This window comes from Gallinula chloropus, assembly GCF_964237585.1.
Source record: "Gallinula chloropus genome assembly, chromosome: 4".
Classification (NCBI taxonomy): Eukaryota; Metazoa; Chordata; class Aves; order Gruiformes; family Rallidae; genus Gallinula; species Gallinula chloropus.
In genome coordinates, this window is record NC_140088.1 from 35,504,904 (window position 1) to 35,525,263 (window position 20,360).

Here is a 20,360-nt window from a genome sequence, read left to right on the forward strand (position 1 = left end):
TTGGTAAAGCAGATTGTATTCCCCAAAATGCACATAATCTATGCTAAAGATATGCTTTAGTAATATAAAAAGTATATGAGACCTCACAAAAGGTTTCTGTGACAGTGAAGATTCTGTGTGAATTTCTCTTCTGTATGACATGAGTCACATGGCCACAGATCTGTTTTGGTATTTCTGGGTAAGTCCAAAGGCCTGTACACTTACATAGAATTTCAGTCTTGAATAAGAATGTGTAGTTTTAGCTTTGACCATTTGCTTGCTGATGTTTTTCTCTGGTTCAGATAGCACAGGTAGGGGGCACTCTCTCCCTAAAATTGACGGGCTCAAATCTAAACTGGTTTGAAGTTTTGCTGCATCAGAGCAGATACTTTCTGAGTGTTGGCCTTCCCAGAGTAATAAATATAGAGGGTCTTTATGTGTCATTTTAAATGAGCAGCAAGAATATCGGCAAGGATGCTGGGAACTTTGTTTAGCACTACTTACCAAGTACTGGTTGCCCACCGTCATACTTAGGAGGTTGCCACTGCACAGTACAGTAATCTTCTCCAATGTTGCTGATCTGGGGAGCTTCTGGAGGGTCAGGAACGTCTGAAGAAAGTGTGAGAAGGAATGTGAGTTGTTATGGTTTCAATTTCTGTATACAAGTCAATGAAATATTTTTACACACACACACACACACCCCCACCCACACCCACACCCTGCCCCGTATTGTATTGATACAGCTTTGTCAGAGAGCAACAGTGGGTATAATTGAGAAAGTTTTAACTTAGTCTAGAGCAAATCCTACTTTTTGGCACTTCTGTGTTAGGTTGATTTTCCTTTAAATATCATTTTATTATTCAGCTCCCTTGTTCTTCCCAGGCGTAATCAACAGTTTTGCAGAAGTCTAATAGAAGAAGTCTTATAGAATATAATGGCTGCATGTCTCATGTATTTTGTTATTTGCGAAGAGACTTTAGAATTCACTGCCTAGGTAAATAATAATTTTAATATTGTAGGTGGAAATAATTTTATAATTTTAAAATTTGCTTATAACTTGGCCTATTGTCATATGTGTGTCAGGGTATAAACAAGTTAATTCTTATGAAAAATTTTATAAAAGTTACTAACTCAAAATCCTATTCCCCACAGCTGTTCCATGACTCAGTGGCAATCTGTTTATCTTATGGAATAAAGAAACATAATGTATCTAATTGGCCATTTACTACTTAGAGAATGAAGTAATCTTTGTTTAAAAATACAAACCACAACAGAATACCAAGTTTTTCTTGTCACTGACAAGCATGAAGCATATACTTCCGAAGTTAATGCCATCTGTAAAATAATGGGATTCTTTTCTGATCCTTTTTTGATTTTTCTAAACCTAGAGTCAGAACTTGCTGCGGTTTTAGAGAAGGGTGAGTTTTGGTGAACTCAGGGTGCTTTCATGGTCTGTCTGTTTCCTTCCTTCACTTACCAATAACTTTGACAGTAATATCAGCCTTATCTTCTCCCACTGGGTTCTTAACTATAACTCTGTATACTCCTTCGTCCTCCTTTTCTGCTCCTTCAATGATGAAGACGCAGTGGTCTTCGTGCATCTCCACACGAACTCTGCCTTCAGATTCAAACAGAAGCTGTGGGCAGTGAAAGTAACTGAGTCATTGTAAGTTGTGCCAGGGAAAGTCTGATGAGCCTGTATGTAAGCTGGTGAAAATCTTCAAATCACTGAATATTATTAAAAAATATTGAAAATCTACAAAGTTCTTTAAAGATCTAATTGTCCATAGAAGAGAGAAAATGTAGACCAAGTGGCTTATGTAAATAACATTTGGGATAATTGGCGCTTTAAGTTTGCGGGTTGTTAAGATTCACTGCTAGTTTCACATACCCAGTTGCTAAGTACTTTTGCAAATTCCTGCTTGGGATAGCTGCTAGTATCAATGCAAAGAGTTTCTGGTATAAGAGTTGGGAACCATGTAAATTTAAGAAGACTTGCAAATCCAAACAGTTGAATAAACATTCCTGATCAACAGTGTCTATATTTGGCATCAGATAGCATGGATTTAACAATTTCTGTAAAAAATTTACCGTGTTTCTTGTAACTCTCAATGGTGTTAGTGTGATTTCTGTCACACAAGATTGTCATATAGTATAGTTGTCTAGACTTTCCAGAGCTGAGGTCTAACATAATGACCTCAACTTTGCTGTACGTTTGTAACACACTCCTTTCTTTATGCCCATCTTTCTTTACACTTAGAACAGGAACAATTAGGAAGCATATGTGCCTCAGTAGTGACTAGTACAGCAAAACCCTAACTCTGAGAAATGTTTATTGTTATATAATAAATTTAAACCACTTTTTGCTATCAAAATCAGAAAGTGTTTACAAAAAGCTAACTTTTCCCTGTGTCCTACAAGAGTTTGTCATATTTTTTTCCTTCCTAGCTGCTATTGAAGTTCACAAGTTAGTGGGGATAAAAAAGGATAGACATTCACCAATATATAAAAAAGCTTTAAAATGATTGCTTTAATTCCTTGTAACCCAGCTACCATGGGATGGTGAGAGATTTCCTCAGTCAGCATCTTACTCTAAAATTACTCACCAGATCTCTTGTGCCTGTTTAAAGTTTGGTAATAACCATTGTGAGACAGGGTCTTGGCCCTGATATGCTATTTGCTTTGACAGTTCAGTACCTACTAACTTCAATTTTTTTTTCTTCTGAATATGATGTTTTATCTGGAAAATATTAAACATAGTTGTGAGTCTGTATAAATAATGAGGAATTTACCTTGCTATCAGTGTTTAAATCACTGCTGTTTTCTGAGGGAGTCATGGAATCATCATTGCTTCGAATAAGGTCGGTTTTCTAGATAAGCAAAGAAAGCCAGATAAGTCTTTTTGAGCAGAGCAGTAAAGCAGTTTCTTCGAGATAGAGAAGAGTCCATAGCTTTGTTAGAGGGCTTGGTGAAAAAAAGTGAAGAGCAAAGTGAGGCAGCAAGCAGACCTAGGAAGAAAATCAACTGATACGGAAGAAGAAATGGAAATAGAGGTATCAGACTGCAGTGAATTAATGGAAAGATAAGTCAGCAAACCTAAATTTACAGCTCAACAAACAAAGATGCATGACATTCCTGCAGTAGAATTGTATCTGGTTGTGAGTCAGTATGTATCCTGTGGTATTACTTGCTCATCTTGGTTAACTATAAAAATAAGGATTACTTTTTTCTGTAACAGTGGGATAGAAAGTCGCCATAAACACTCCAGTCTGTAACATATATCAAACAATGCATTCTGAAGCTCTGCTAGTGTTTGTTTAGTATTTTCTTAGTAAGTATATGCTATATGACCTCCAAATCAAGACTGGTTTCTTTTATTCACATCAAATCTTATAAATGACACTGTGTAGGGTTTGTCTGATATCTGATCATAATTTTACCAGAGAAATGTATCTGAAAGTCAGTTCATCTTGATTCCCAAAGGGCAAATAGCTTTTTTGTTTGTTTCCATACTAATTTTGCATTGCGGAAAAAAGTCCTATGTATTATCAAATGTGCTAACCTGAACAAAGAAAGAGGCAGAGGTATGAAGAAATGAGATTGGGGAAATTTATAAAATTGGCAATTTTTTTGTCTTTACCTACACCTATGGGAAGTATTTTGATGCCGTAGAATATTATGCAGAGTAGTTCTGTGTTCTGTGCTAGTTATAGCTCAAGAGCCCACAGATGGTGAGGGGTGGGGATGTTCTGAGATAACCATAAAGGAAGCTTTCTTAACATTTTGTGTCTAGCTTCTAAATTCGTTCTTTGATGTTTTGTAACTACATTAAGGCAAATAGAAAATGTCCTCTGTTTTCATTACAGTGAATACAGTTTTATCCCAGCAGTCTGCTACGACTACATTTTATTCACAGACTGTAGATTTCTTGAGAAAGAGTGAAAAAGAAGCTGCCATCTCCAGAACATGTCCATCCTATCAGGTGAAGGTGATGGGCATGACTGATCATTTTTCTTTTTCTCTGAGGTAGGAAGAGAATAAACATATATAGTAGCCTACTGTCTGCATGTACATATGTCTAGCCATATATATTCAGCCCCTTCTTTTGGAATAGAAAAGCAGGCAACAGTTCAGAAATAGAACAGTTCAGGATGAGTCTTATAAGTAGCTAAGTCCCAAACAGCTATGTTGCAAATACTTTTTTGTTTTTCTCTTGAGGTATTAAAAAATAGAATTAAAAGAAGAAAATTCTTGTAGCTAAGAATTGTAAATCAAAGTACGATTTGAGAAAGAAAATTCTTCCTGTTGCGACTTCCTGGCCTCAGACACTGCACCAGGTTACACATTACCTTGTTTACTTTCTGCCAGATGACAGTGGGTGTTGGATCTCCTGATATGGGAACATCCAATCTCAATTTGTTCCCAGCCACCACAACAATAGTGTCGGGGGATTGGCCCAGACAGTCAAGGTGGATTTTGGGAGGCTCTATAGCAAAGGTAGAGAAAATAAGTTGCAAATATAGTTTGATTGTTCTGTACTGGGAGAAGGAGAGAGAAGGTGAATATACATAAAAATAAAAAACCCCACCGTGTCCTTTGCAATTGAAAACATGGTTACTTGCATATACATAGTGACTGCTGTTCTTACCTTCTCTTGGTACAAAATCAATCTTGACCTCTAGGGGGGGAAAAAAAGGGTGGATCAGAAAACAAAATGTATGTAACATGTCTACCTAAAAAGTAGTTTAAAAACAATTCAGCATTAAAGTCTCGTAGGTTATATGTGTCAACAGAGTAATGCAATAAACTGGAAAGGATGCTCTGTAAAAACAGTGTGGTAATGGTAGTGCAAAATAACAGAACAGCTATGGGCCTGTGTTGTGGTATCAGGAAGGAGATTCTGCATACTCTTTCCTGATATAGGCGTACTTAATGGCAATTTTATCCCTCTGGAATTCCCATTACATAATCTAAGATAACTTACCTAAAAACTGAAGCTTGGCAGAAAGGTTGTAAGCAAATCCCTGAGGGATGAAGGAATAATCAGCCTCATCACCTGGTGTTACATCCTCAATAGTTAGCTTATGGATTCTGGAAACATGAACAGATATATTCCACTCCCTTACCTTACCTCTCCAGAAGAAATAGCCTATCTTAAGAGATAAGGTGCAAGCTATAGGATATTCATAAACATTGATATTCATCTCCTCACTGCACTAACATCAAGTCAACAACCACCAGGGCTGTAGACTGCTTTACTTTCAGTATTCAAGAAAATCCGTGTCAGTATCTTGTGTATGAATGGATTTTTCTTATCAAGGCAGATGTATAGTCCACTTTGAATAGAGGAAAGTTTCTCTTCTTTAGTCCAGCCATTTAACATTACAAGGGCAACTATAACACTGCTGGTTTCATTTGATCAGATTGTGACTATATTGAATTCTGGGGGCGGAGTGTGTGGGGGATAAATTTTAAAGGGATGCTCCATCCCTGTATTATTGTAGATTTAAAACAGATTCTGGAAAGGGAGTACCAAGGAAGACTTTATCTAACATGCTTATGTATCTTCTGAATCTTCTTGGGCTGCATTTCCTGTAGCAGTTAAGGCTGCTAAGAAACTTGATCACAGAATTGTGCAACTCTATGTGTTAAATTTAAAAGCCTTCAGAAAAACTAGTGTTATGTGTCTTAATCTGTCTAAACACTACTTCTAATTTTAAAGTTATCAACAATGTGTCTTCTAGACTTTGAATATCAAGAAAACATGAAATGCTAATGAAAACTGAGAGTGAATTCTACTGATATAGCACTGATGCCATAGATGCAAAATGTAGCAACACAGAAAGACCACATGCATACCAAAGCAACTCTTGTAACTAGGTTGATTGCATATGAGCGGGTTTTAAACATTTTTCCTTTTAGCTGGAGCCAGGAAAAAGTCTTGTTTTATATTCCTATCCCCTGAAGTAATAGTTCTGGTGAATTATAATGCAATATGCAAGCCTGTACCTGCTTTCTGAAAAACTAACCTGCCAATATGGGAGATCTTTATCCTTTCATCCGGGACCACCTCTTTTCCATTTTTCAACCAGATTCCTTTCACATTTTCATCAGAAACTTCACACTTGAAGACTGCCTGGTCCCGTGCCTTCACTGTCAGGTCTGCAATGCTCTGATAAACTTCCAGCTTTTTCTCTGATATTGTGAGAATAAAATACACTCAGCAACAAATTGATCTGTAAGTAAACAGTGTGGATTTGCTGAGTAGAAAAGGCTAGGTGAAATATGAAGGGAAATCCACAGCATGCAGGACTGATAGCTAAGCATCTGTTTTTATTGGAGTATCTGTTACATCCAGTACACAGGTCTGACTTCTCATTGGAAGCTTTTATTATCAAACCTTATGGCCCCTATTAAGTCTTCTCTTTTCCTGGCATGAGGATTATGCTACCCTGTGCACTGGAGAGGGTTACCTTTGGTCTGTTTTCATTTTTTCAGCTTCTCAGTTTCTGTAAAATTACATGTGCCTACCTTGTACAATCAGTTCAGCAACTGATATCCCACCATTGGTCTTCACAGTGTAGTGTCCACTATCCTCCTTGGTTGACTCATTGATAATTAGATACTGCTTTTTCCCATCTTTCTTGAATCGGTATTTAAATGTTTCTTCCCGTGTCAGCTCAATTCCATCCTTTTCCCTGCAATGCCAGAGTGTTGAGTCATTTTTTTATAGTCAGAAGAGGAAATTTAAGAGTCAGCTCAATGTTAGTAGATATTGGAAGGTGTAAGATAAATCCAACCTTTGTAACACTTCAAATTAGTTAAAAATAGATCATTTTATAAACATAGTGGAACCAGAACCAGGATGCTTCTAGCTTGGCCATTGATTTTCACTTGGTATTTGATTTCTGGTTCAAGAGAGGAATTACTCATTGTTACTATTTATATACTATGGGTAAAGATGAAAATATGATAAATGCTGTAGAAGATGCAAGGATGAAGATTCACTTCATTCCAGCAGGGAATTCATTATCTTAAAAGCTGCCATAAGGTAAAGGAGACTTCCTGGGAAATGACTTGAAAGTCTTCATTTTCCTGATGTGAATTACATTTGTTATAAATTCATGGTTTGTGGGCATTGGTAAAAGAAGAATGTTTTAGGCTGGATTTAAAGGAAGTTGTATTTTGGATGTTGTAGCCCTTTCCATTCAAAGATGCCACAGTATATTTAAGACGTTACTAAATTAAGCTTCATCATCCAGCCTGGGAGGAAATTTAATTATTGTACTTTCCAGTTGTCATAAAGGGGAATGAGCATAGAGGATTTGGTTAATCCTGTTTGGTTAAGGTCACACAAAAATTTGTAAGATATTTTAAAGATTTCCAGTTCCTAAATAACATAAACGGTCTACAAGAAAAACACTTGTAACTAGTTCAACATCTTTTGCAGATGTATTTTTTGTATTTTTCAATACTATTTGGACATATTTATATTACGTAACTTGAATGCTTCTGAAGTTTGTAAATGAAAAAGTTTTTTATAATCGTGTGGAAAAAGAAATTGAAAGGATGTTATGCTTTTAATAGAGGGAAAATTTTCTTTCTACCTTGTGTTGTTTCCCTTATTTGTTACCAGTGACAGTTAAGCTTCCTTTACAGGATAGTAACTTGAAATGCTTCTTAGGGACTCATTAAAATACTATAGGTCTAATATCTAGGTGAATGCATGTGAGAGAACCTTTTGCCTCTGGTTAAGTAAAACACAAGATCAAAGCTTTAGGCAGAGACATGAATCCTACAACTTGTGACTTGGATGTTTGATGTACCCACTGCAATTGCATTTCAAAGTGCCTACAGTTTATTCCCTCCTAACTGTTCTTTACAGCACAGCTTATTGGAATTTATAGTTGGTTTAGAAAAACACTGGACTCCTTCCAGATCATAGGACTCGACCGACAGTAAGGGAGGAACTGAGGAGGGCTATAACAACCACATTAAATACAGCATTTGGTCTTATGTCAGGATAACATTTCCTCTGCTTGCTGAGTGGCAAGAGTCTGAGGCCACATGCAAGATGCTTTCCTAAGGCTGATAGTCTTATTCAGGCAGATTACTTCTGGAACAACTGCTACAGTGCAATGCATAAACTGTTGCTGAACTGCTGCAAATGGACTGTAATCCAGAAAATTCAAATTCTGCTGTGGCAGAAGCAGGCATGTGCACTGTAGCTGGTGTTCCAAAGCTGAACTATTAAAAGTAATTTTTTTGATGAATGTGTTTTGGCATGTGGCTCATGAAAATATCTGAATGTTCTATTCAGCCATTGGTAAGAAAGAGATCTATTGAAATTTTATCTAAGTAATGAAAAATACTTGCAATGACTAGGGTCTTAAATCCCTGTCAAGGGAATAATGTGTTTCACTTGTGTGTGTTTTACTTATTAGCACATTGCTAATGCTGTGTATGAGAAATAGATTGCTTGCAGAAGGGTGTACTGACAAATTGTGGAGTGATAAAACTGTAAATATCAAAAAAAGAGCTCCATGGTATAATATGGCTTAAAATAATACACTACTGCAGGGAAAAGTGAAAAAGCTCACTTAAGGTAATATTGCAGGCCTGCCTTTGCCATCTGGAGCAATCAAGTAGAAGAATCAGTTGATATTAAAGTGTATGTGGAGGATTTTATAGAATGATAGAAGTACTGATTTAAAGACTACTGTAGGTCACCTGGTCTGGCCTCATACTCGAAGCAGAACTAGAGCAATAATAGGTAGCTTACCTATTATTAAATTCTAAGGATAAATTGGTTAATGTCTGCTGAGATATCACTGATGTAGGTGCTATCTGATAATGGGGACACACACCATTATGTTACTACAGTTTGTTTTCATTTGGAGCTAATGATACATTCAGCATTCAGAGATGAAAACATCAGATCAAAACTATGTATTTATTACATCTTTTCTTTAAAGAACTCTATTATTTACAAGGCTGCCTGAAGTTTAGAAATAACTATTCTGTAGTACTACGTAATAATAATGTGAGACTTTTCCAGGTGATCAAGAGAACGTTCTTCCTGACTGCTTTGAAGGGACCCTCATAAAGAATTCTCTAAGTCCTAGTCTGAAGGCCATGCCTAAGAGGCTGTAAGACTTAGTTCTGTCTTGTGCAAGCCACATCACTGCTTTTCTTCATGTGCTTGTGATTTCATATCTCATGTTTAAAGGGTGCAAGAGCTATAACAGGTGCCCTGAGCTTGTGCCTGTTACTTGGCTAAAACCACTGAGCATTTCCCTAATGAGCCATAGAATAGGAACTCTTTCTCCATGCTGCATTTCATGTTTTTCCTGAGCACTTTTCTTCATTGTCCAAAATTTTCCTTTTGTTACCAAAAAACATTCACTGAGTTTCACATAATAAAACCAGTAAAATGCAGTGTAAATATTTAACTGCTCAGTTTTCTGCTGCTATGATTTGAAGAGTTTATTTGACCACTTGTTGCATTTCAGGCTGAGACAGCTGCTGGTTTGCCCTTGTCCCGCTAAATGCCCATCCCACAGATACCAACTCTGCAAGATGTATGGGAGGTGTTCAAAGGCATAGGATCAAAGTGTGGCAGCTGCACTGTGCTCTGAGAGGGACAGATCTACTTGTGACCAGGCATAGCTGAGCAGTTCCTGAACAATACCATGCGTGTGCCTGTGCATGTGGCTTTAATAGTGTAATGCATACGCTGTACTATCTCTTGGGCTCTATTTAAACTCTCAGTTCCTTCCTTTGGGAGAGCAGATGAGTGGTTGGCACTTTCCAGGAATGTAATGGGCATTGTGGGAACAGTTGATGACCGTGTGCCTGAAGCTGTTAACAAGCCTAAGAGAATTTCATCTGGTAGAGAAATGAAGTGAGAACAGTGTGTGTAAGACCTGGTATGTGAGTACTGCCTGCTGTGCCTGCCCAAGCAGCATGAACCTTCCAGCTTCCGCTCAGTTGGAATGCCCAGCAAAATGGACTCAGTGGTCTAAATGTTTGTCACCTTAATCCTGCTTGCTGCATATGCATAACGACCAGCTTTGCAGGATCAACACAATAGATATGTTAAAATAAGTCAATGACCTTCACTCTCTTTCTTCAGAAACACTAACTTTGTACATAAAATACTTTAAGAAAGCCCCTCACTGCAGTTCAGAAGACAAGAAGATTCCATAAAGTATAGCAAACTCATCACAATACAGATCTGACTAGTCTGGGCAATACTTAGACATTACTGTCAAGTGCTTAGAAAACTTCAAAGCTAACAGCTTGGTACAGTCAGAAGCATCCTATAAACACTGAACAAGAAATTTTAGAGGGACTGTAAAATATCTATACTTAATCTGTTTTCTGCCATGTTCTGTCCTCACAGTTTGACCTCAATGTCAAACATTGAGGAGAATCAATCATCCTAAAAACAACTGTGTAGGATGCCTTCTTTTTTATTCCACAAACACTGGTCCTAGAATGTCCCTGGAAGGATATGTTTGGTGTTATTTGGGTTTTTTTCCCTTTTTCTATTCTCTTACCATTTCACAGTAGCTCCTTCCTCAGATACTTCACACTCAAACTCCACTCTCTCTCCAACCATCACCATTTGGTCCTCCAGTGGGTGTGTGATTAGGATTGGAGGTTCTGGAGAATGAAGAGACTTTTATTAAAACACTACCCTGAAAGAGTGCAGACCAGCAGTAGATTTCCCACTCTGCACTCCACAGGAAGAACCACTGGCCAAATACATGGTGATGTTCTCCGAGTTGGAATTTAAAATTTAATACGCTGGATCACATTAACAATGTTATCAAATGGCCTTTTGGCTTTTTTCTTCATGAGGCAGAATATGAGCAAAGGATGAATCGGTTTTCATACATATCCTGAAATTCTAAACTGGAAGCATTAGTTTTTTGTACTACTAGATCTACTTGTAGACCTTAAGGCTCATGTTTATCTTGAAAGGCTTCAAATTTTTAAGTATGTTTCTGGCCCTATTGTTGGGAATAGGGCTAGAAATCATAAATCACTTTCCAAATGAGAATTAATGGTAATTATTACTATGCTTTCTTTGTTGCAGCTATAGGGGAAAGATCTTCCTTCATTTAACTGTAAGAAAAATATCTGCTTCAACAGATGTCAGAATTTGATCATATGTTTGAGAATTTCCTTTTTCACAGGATTAACTAATCTGAGCATAGACAAGGTAACAGTAAAACAATGTTATATGTTAGGAGAGATCTCTCCCCTTTTGCTTACCATTGCTTACCTTTTACAAATAATTCAGTAAAGCTCTTCTCCTCCCCTACCACACATTCATACGCTGCATCATCAGCCAGAGAACAGTGGTTTATGGTCAGTATTCTCTTATTCCCAACAGCCTCAAAAATATACCTGAAAAGAGACACTAAATGTAATTATCAGAATAACTGTTTGGACCCTGTCACTGTCATCCCCTGTCTGGCAGAGAAAACAAGGTGATGTTTTTTCTGACCTCAGTGGCAAAGTTTGTTAAGACTCAAACCCTGTATGTCTGTGCCAGTGACAGCCATAGTGTTTGAAAAACTTATGGAGAAATCTTCATACAAGTAACATATGTAAACTCTTGTGAATGGTGGTGGATGCTTTTCAACCATCTAGCCATGCAACAGACCTGACTATCATTAAAAATGCCTTGTCACAGCTTCAGCACAAAATGACTGGAAATGGTTTTGCAAAAGAGCTACACTGAAGCATACCACACATCACAAGAAAATATGAAACCTAGATGTACACATAAAGATATGGCTATAATCTGAGGACTTACTTGCTAAATAGGTAGACGTAAGCATCCAGTTCCATGTGTAGATACATAGAGCAGAAGGAAGAAAACAAACAGTCGTGAGAATGGCAAACTGATCCTGAGCCACAGCACTATGTAGATTCTTTCTTAGCTCCTTTGTCTCCCTATTTTAGAGTAGAATCATAGAATCATTTTGGTAGGGAAAGACCTTGCAGTTCATCAAGTCTAATTGTTAACCTAGCACTGCCGACTCCACCACTAAACCACATCTGTGCATGGTGATGGTGAGTCAACCACTTCCCTATGCAGCCTATTGCAAGGATTGACAATTCTTTTGGTGAAATTTTTTTCCCTAATATCCAATCTAAACCTCCCCAGGCACAACTTGAGGGCATTTCCTCTTGTCCTATCTCTCCTCCCTATGTTACTTGGGAGGAGAGACCAACACCCACCTTGGTACAACATTTTTTCAGGTAGTTGTAGACAGTGTAAGGTCTGTCCTCAGCATCCTTTTCTCCAGGCTAAACATCCCCTGTTCACTCATCCACTTCTCATAAGACTTTTCTACACCCTTCACCAGCTTCATTGCTTTTCTTTGGAGACTCTCCAGCACCTCAGTGTCTTGTAGTGAGGGGCCCAAAACCGAACAGTGTTAAGGGTGCGGCCTCACCAGCACTGAGTAGGGATGGATGACTGCATCCCTAATCCTGCTGGTCACACTATTTCTGATGCAAGCCAGGTTGCTTGTATCAGATCCTTTTTTTTCCTAAGAAAAGCTTGTTTCTTTGCTTTGTCCTTTTTTTCAATTTTCCATATTTCAAGTTTACCTGCCGCTCACTTGGATCTCTTGTCCATTCTTCAGCCATTTCACATCAGCATCTGGATTTGCAACTTCGACCATTAATTTGATTTTTTGCCCTTTGTCCACTTGGTAAGCTGGATCCAGTTTCTTGAGGAATGCTATGATGAAGAATGATTATTTTTTAAAAAAGAAAATAATTTTAGATTTAACTTTTTTAACTGTCAGGAAGGTTCCTATTGTTTATCGTCATCATAAGCCTTCCCTGATTTCTGCACCTCTGTTTGCATTTTTGCCACTTCTCTCTGTTTTTCATCCTGTTCTGTTTACTGTTATTCCTTAACATTGGATGAAAAGCATGGGATATAAACTAAAATAAGCAAAGGAGAATATTCTAAATCAGGTGTGAATATGTACTTCAACACATCCTACACAGAGTTTCAACTGTGTCTGCCCATGTAGAAAAATGATACTGATCTCGGTAATAATATATAGCAGCTTGCCTTCTCTGTTTCAGACTTTTAAAACAAATTAAAAGTTAAAATTAAGTAATTAATACTTCAGAATACTAGAAAAGGCTCAAGAATTCCAGAAGTATTATCCCAATGGAAATACAATTCTTTAAACGTACCACTGATGCCTGATGTACTGATCGGTTTTGGGCATGAAGGGGGGTATTGTTTTATGTTCAGGGAAATAAAAGGGGCAGAGCAGAAAGAACTAGTAAAATGAGCAGGTTCAGAATATACAGAGTTTCAGAACAAGGTACTTCAGAGTTTTGGGTGTGGCTTTAATCTTCTGTAATCAGCAGTTCACATGTAAAAACTGTGCAACTGCAAGAATAGGAAGCTCCTGTTTCTCATGCTCTTGTATCTGGATGCTGCTCAGCTGATGCTGAAGAAGTCCTATAGAAGAAGATATGGACACATACAGTTGAATTGAATACAGGTCACTAACCTGTACTTTTTTTCTCTTCCTTCTTTATGCGTTTGAGGCGTTTCAGCATCCCACGCAGGTCTGTGATGCCATACTGAAAAGCAATTTTCTCATATTCGGAAGGAGGAGCTTTCCTCAGGATTTCCCAGACATCAACATCAGATTGTGATTCATGTTTTGCTTCACCTCTGCAGAAAGAGATTAAAATGTCCGAATGCCACTATTGGGAGGATTTAAAAACAACCATAGACCTAGCAAGCTACACATTGGCTTCACAAAGCCATTTCTTAATAAAGATTTTAGCAGTCCAACTTTTTGCTATATTATTACATATAATAATGAACTAAAACTAGTGACTAGTTTTACTTCTATTTATATATGCTGTGATTAAAATCCAATCGCTGTCCTGAATGGATTAGTTTCTTATAAAGCAAATAAATATTAACTTCCCTTTAATGCTGAGTAATGGGAACACAAGGATACTTATTTTCCAGTGATGATCATATACAAGGCATGGCAAAGCAAGGAACTTAACTGATATCCTGAGAACACCTTAGAAACAATGTAGTTGGTTTATGTTAATAAGAAACAAGTCCTTTTCTACTCAGGACAATTTTCTCTTTGTTAAAATGACTCTCAGATGATCAATATATGTCTTCTATTGAAAATATAATTGTTGGCTATAGTAATCTACAAAACATAAAGACATACAGACTGGTGAGTAGTGGCAAACAAGGCAACATTAACAATTGTCTACTTGTTTTATAGTTTAACCAACGAACTAGTGATTATGGAAGAATTTAAGTTTGGTTTAGCAAAGCCAAGTGAAAGTTTGGTTGTCTGGCTTATGGAAAGATGTTTTTCTGTCACTGTATTTTTACTTAAAAAATCATAAATAGAAAAAGAAGTTGATGTAACCTTACCTATTTACTGAGCGCAAGAAGCTGCTGTACTCCAGAACAATGCAGAGAACCGTTTGAAAATACATACAGCATCCCAATGGGCAAGAAAGAGGACATCATGTGTTAGTACAAAAGAGCCATGGATGTAATCAACACGCTTGTGCTTCAGTGGCAGTGAGAGGAAGGAGCTCATGCAAAAGCTGAAAGAGGCTTAACAAAAATGCTGCTCTCTACTTAAACCAAACTCATTCCCACACTTTGTACACTTCCACTCTGCAATTTATAAGTCTAAGTACTTCTGCTTAATTCTTAATTATGGATGATTGCCTTACAGGGAAAAAATTAGTTCTACTTTGTCCTATTGTCATGGAGTTGTTGCCTGTCATAGTTTGTATTTTGGTAAACAGAGAAAGGATGACAGAAGTAACATATTCTGAAAAACTTTTTTATGGAAGGGAACTTCCTGGGGCTGTTGCTTCTGACATGTCCAGGACCAAGTAGGTTCCAGTGCAGCAGAACACATTGTTATGAAGTGGTGAACAAGAAAAGAAGTTATGCAGCAAATAATGCAGAGAAAAGTGGAGGATTATTGTGCAGAATTCACTTTTTTTTCAGGAAAAAACGCAGTTTCATTATTCTGTGAGAAATATTACTCCTTACAAAAGCATGACTGTAGTCAATCTAGACAGCAGGAATAACCAAATATTTCTGGTACTTTACTGACCAAAAAAGTCTTGCTTGTAACAAGAGAACTATGTCTATTATAGTACTGCATTCTAGGCTTGAGATTTCCAACAACCTTCTAGTTCTTGAACAGAAACGAAGTAAGAAAAGAGTGTGAACTGAAATATGACATGCATTACCCTATATCTTTGGAGTGGTTTAGCACTCACTAAGCCCTCAGTAGCACTCATTGAATTGATAGCTGGATCTGAAGTGACTCCTTGTGATAAGTGCAGCCTACTGGCTATTTAATTTGTTTTAACAGTGCATCAACATCACCCACAAATTTAATCAGAATTCCTCTTTATATATCTATCATTTTGTGTGGAGCAGCTACAAATGATTTGTATTTTTGCCTAGCAGACAATTGAACTGATGTGCCAAATAGACTAAGGGGTTTTTGTAATGCAAGAAGTCTTGGGCTAGTTGCCCTGCTCATATCAATGAACAACTTTAAAATATTTCTGAATACATGTAAACTGGAATAGATATATAAGTGCACAAAGCTAGGAATATATAATATTTCTAATATGTGCTGAGTTATTTGTACTAGTACAATTAATGTTCTATGGAGAAAACTGTATTTCAAAAGGAAATATAAAGTTGTAGGAAATAAGAACTACTTAGCAGTTTCAATTGCTACTCTTTTTCTCAGTTCCTCTGTATACACATTTTTCCCTGAAAATTTTCAGGAGTTTTCAAAAATATTTGAGTGAGTTTTAATACATCATGAGAAAAATCTTCCAATTTGGAAGCAATTTCACAGTCTAGTGTATCTTAGTATTGAGAAGACTTCCTTAATTTTTGCTTTAGCCCTTCCATTACTCAGTCATCCCACTGTTATATCTGGCAATACTGTTTTGATGTAGGCAAGCTGAAATACAAAAAATTTGTTTGTAAACAAGATCATAGTTTCTTCTTTGGAGATACTAATATTTTCTAATTAGAGGTAAAGGCTTGTAAATTGCATGCAAAAATGGTACTAAAAGCTAAAGGCTGTAATTTGTATAGTGTTTGATTTAGTTCAGAAAAAGAAAAGAAAAAATAAAACCTGCCTCTGAGCAAAGTTTTCCCCATCCCAGTACTTCTTTTCAACTTTTTTGTATTTGTTGACACATTCTCTTTGATCTCATAAAGACAGAGTTTCCAGTTAGGCTGTATTCTTCCACTACCAACAGGAACTAAGCAGTGCATGAAAAGTAATAGAGAACTTGGACTCCTAAAGTTTCTCCCACTCTTATGCTACTGTCACTGGTGTTAGGGATCCTTATTGAGGGTGATCGTCTCATAGGTTAACTATGCACTTGGGGCCATTAAGATGCAGCTTAGTGAACCTGCTGTAAATGGAATATGCAGCTGGTATGTTTTAAACATATGTGGAAGGGATAAAAATAGTTTTGTACATCCCAGAGATGGTTCCTTCCTATCCCATTACTGTCAACTGATTGGACCCTGTCAGCTGTCACCTCCTTCAAGGTCTCTGCTCACTATCCCATTTAATGGTTCTGTGACAGCTGTTCCCTTCCTCTTTCCAGTGACCTCTTCTTCCTTGGCCCATGACATCTGTATGTCAACACCAGTTAATTAAATTACAGCAATAGGAGATACGGTATTAAATGAAGCTCTCTTTATTACAGTGAGAATGTTCATTACCTCTGGATTGAGGCATTCTTGTAAATTAGGTGGGATAAAATTGAAGTGTAGGAAGAATAATACTAAATTCTCTTTGAATCTGCATAGCTTTTTCTAATTTATTTTTATTTTCTATTTTAACAAAGAACACTTTCATTCTATGATGAGTTTTATGCATATCAGTTCTCATTAATATAGGTATGGTCATCAAAATGTGATGAGCAAAGCGTGAGGGATCCACAAAGTACTTTTAAAGTGGCTGTGAAATACAACAAGGAACAGTGAATTTATCAGTTTGCTTAAATTCACTAAACAGACTTGTAAGTTAAGAATAGTCAAAACCACTGATAACATGCAGTAAAACTTGTAAACTTCTTTTAGAAAATTACATTTCTAGTGAAATAGTTACTGAATGGTTGAATACTTTCACATTGGCCACCACTTATCTGGATTTTTAAAACAGAGATCAGCAATTGTTTATTGTCTTATGTTTTCTATAGGAATTAGAATGTGTGTACAACTGTTCAAACCCTCAATCTTGTGCAGTTTTGATTACTGCCATGTTTTCTCTACTTGAGAACTAAAAAAAATCTAATGCGCTTTTGGCTTCAGATATTTCTGGGATCACGATGAAACAAGAAGTTTTGATATTGATGTCAGCTATAGAAAGCTTGATAGGTGTACTTTCTGTCTCATCTAGCTGGTCCTTTGAGAGTTCTGCAAAGCCAGAATTCGCTGGCTCTGGATACATTGCATCATACTGCATAACACAGGAATCTGTGTACCTGTGTGAGCTTGTTTGGCCCACTCAAATTTGGGTGAGTTAACCTGAATGAAACATGAGGCTGTTGTGTCTTTATTGCCAAGCTACTTCAGATGTCTACATGATCCTGAAGTCTTTGTAAAAATATAACACTTTCTATGAAAAGCGATACCAATACTTACACAGAGACTCAACACGGATTCAGAGCAACATTCATCCAAGTAGTTGATCACGAAAACTTAACTGAGTAAGCTTAGATTTGTAAAACATGAGTCTAGTGAGAAGTGTTTCTAATAACTTCAGGAAAGAGAGAGTGAGTGGCCAGGGGCCATCAACAGAAAGAAGCATGCTTGAGGAAATGGGATGATAATGAGCAAAGGAAACTTTACTTTGAATAAAAAGGTGTGTTTTGTTATGAAGAAGCCCATACATCTATGGATTAAGTGACTTCAGTAATATATTTGCTTAATATTTAAGGATGGGTGGAAAAAAAAATCAGCACATATTTGATAGGCACCAGCATGAATGTTATGCAAATTATTTTTCTGATTCTAATTTCTATGAAAATAAGAATTTTAAGCAGTAGGTTATTGAGAAAATCTGGACATTCAAGGACAATTTAAAACTGCTTATACAAGAAAGTGATGGTGAAAAGCAAAGAAAATTCAGAGAAATATATTGATTTATATTGAATGTTCAACCGTTAACTGCTACTAACACTTTAAAAACATTTCTGTCTCAGAAATTGGTGGCTGGTAATTTTTCTTTAGACTGTCTAATTTTTGTCATGCTCTACATATAAGAAATATAAAAATGCATGCATTATTTAAAAACCAAATGGCTCTTGTATTCAGTCTGATCCATGCATTTGTAATAAAATGAAATAGAAATCTTACTCTCTGTTTACAACAATGGAATCCAAAACATCCAAATTAAGAGGTGGTAAAAAGAGAAAAACATAAATAGGCAGATCATGAAAACAAATGTGACAAGGAAGGATGAGAAAGGGAGAGGAAATTACACCAAGTGAAGAGAAAGTAAGAAATAAGAGTTAGAATTGGAAAAGTAAAAAAATACTTATATAATTATGTATACAATACAGAATCCTTTTTTTAAAATATATGATTAACAGCTATTTAATTTATCATATATAGTTGTATAACGTAGTAATAATATTTAGGTATCTAATTAAAAGGCTTGTCCTCTCAGCTATCTGATGCAAAGTACTGTGAAAACTTAGGACAGAAAATTCCTAATAAGGCAGAATTATGGACTTGTAAACTGTGGTGGTTTGGGATCTTCTAATGGAAAGTGCTGGTGGAAGCACACAATTACCCTAGTCTCAGCCTTTTCTGTCTTGGGGAAAGATTAATCTCTTCTCACCCCCTACTCCCTTCCAGCGTAAATGTAGCAGAAATGCAGCCAACCCTGAGTATCTGGGGATCTTGCCATAATTTCTTATCATCCTTTTTCCAGTTAGAGCTGCTTTAGGAAACTTACAAGGCTTCAGAATTTATGAAGCTTTCACTTACTCTAGTTTTAGTGTTTTCAGAGTAGTTCAACAGAAGCTGGTGACTTTATTTCTCTAAGTCAATGGGTTTTTACTCACCTCTTTTTCAGTAAGGAACTAAAATTAAATTCTCCGCCTTCTTCATGTCCCTCGGTACTGTATAGTAACAGAAAAACATAATTAGTGTCAGAAGGAAATAGGAATAACTTGTGAGACTATGTCATTATGTAAATGATATATTTTTGTAGGGAAGTAGTAGTTGGGTTTAGAATGACTTCAAATGTGTGCTGACATGGAAGGCAACTTTATTAGACGTTTTCTATATTGGCCTTCATACAGGTTTGAAAAATATATTTTATGAATTTGTATTTGTTTTCTGTACTGATTGTGGCTAAAGCTATACAGGGTACTAATTTGGTGGTCATATTGATCCAGAATCTATTCATTATCATAAAGATGTTGCAGAAGCTTTCCTTTAGCATCATTAATGCTTTTGGAAAACTGTAGTTTTGGGACTGTGGATGTTGTTTATAGTGTGGGGCAGTATTTAACCAAGCTTTTGGTGGGACTTCTTAGAATCTAATTTTTTTTTTCATTATCCCAGCTGTAATTGTTTCTTAAGGTTGTTTGCGATTCTAGAGTTAATTATACTGAAAAAAAAGATGTCATTGGTGCTTGGGGAGAGTTAAAGGAAGAATTCTGAGATGAGATTCAATATGCAGTTGCTCAACAAGCATCATAGCAAGCTATCTTGAATTGATTCTGTTGTGATAAGAAGCAACAAGCAGGTTTTTCATGTGTAATTCTGTCTGTTACATATGGTGAACTCAGATGGAATGAACAATGTTATTTTTGGTGTTCTGAATTAAATGTGGCTTAGCTGTGCTTCTGAACATTTGAAGTACAGATCTACTCTGAAAACTTAGCATAAAGTCATTAAACTCCTTTGGGTATAATTCTTAAAAAATCACTTTGGGTATTTGATATAAAAGTATTGGGAGTTTCATGCATTTCATGTCTATTGGTTATTCAACTTGGTCTTCTTTGCATTTGGACAGAGTTTAGAAAGTCAAAATGGATTTTCTTTATATCAGTCAGTCTCCCATCATCAATATTCAGCTGCCTCTTGACGTCTCTGTTGTCTTGTGTGTAAGAATCTGGTTATGCAGTCTCACTGCATTCATATTCTTCCAGCCACACCTTATATTTAATTAATGTTTTATACACATAAATTATTATTTTCAGTTGTACTGCCGATAGTGCTAGCCCATAATTCTGGTTGCTCAGAGAAAAGCAGCTTGCCTGTAGAA

The 20,360-nt window shown here is 36.6% G+C and overlaps 1 protein-coding gene across 1 annotated transcript in view; it reads right to left on the reverse strand.

The window, feature by feature from the left end:
• Positions 1 to 20,360, reverse strand: part of MYBPC3 (myosin binding protein C3) — a gene marked incomplete at both ends in the record, with an annotated part of 58,080 nt that overhangs the window by 21,520 nt on the left and 16,200 nt on the right. The window contains 14 exons of the mRNA XM_084263148.1: positions 484 to 588; positions 1,457 to 1,616; positions 2,772 to 2,849; positions 4,329 to 4,465; positions 4,628 to 4,657; positions 4,964 to 5,070; positions 6,009 to 6,174; positions 6,511 to 6,677; positions 10,542 to 10,647; positions 11,273 to 11,397; positions 12,613 to 12,745; positions 13,542 to 13,708; positions 14,444 to 14,467; positions 19,150 to 19,206. Of these exons, the coding sequence (XP_084119274.1) occupies positions 484 to 588; positions 1,457 to 1,616; positions 2,772 to 2,849; positions 4,329 to 4,465; positions 4,628 to 4,657; positions 4,964 to 5,070; positions 6,009 to 6,174; positions 6,511 to 6,677; positions 10,542 to 10,647; positions 11,273 to 11,397; positions 12,613 to 12,745; positions 13,542 to 13,708; positions 14,444 to 14,467; positions 19,150 to 19,206 (1,562 nt within the window). The remainder of the gene's footprint in view (positions 1 to 483; positions 589 to 1,456; positions 1,617 to 2,771; positions 2,850 to 4,328; positions 4,466 to 4,627; positions 4,658 to 4,963; positions 5,071 to 6,008; positions 6,175 to 6,510; positions 6,678 to 10,541; positions 10,648 to 11,272; positions 11,398 to 12,612; positions 12,746 to 13,541; positions 13,709 to 14,443; positions 14,468 to 19,149; positions 19,207 to 20,360) is intronic.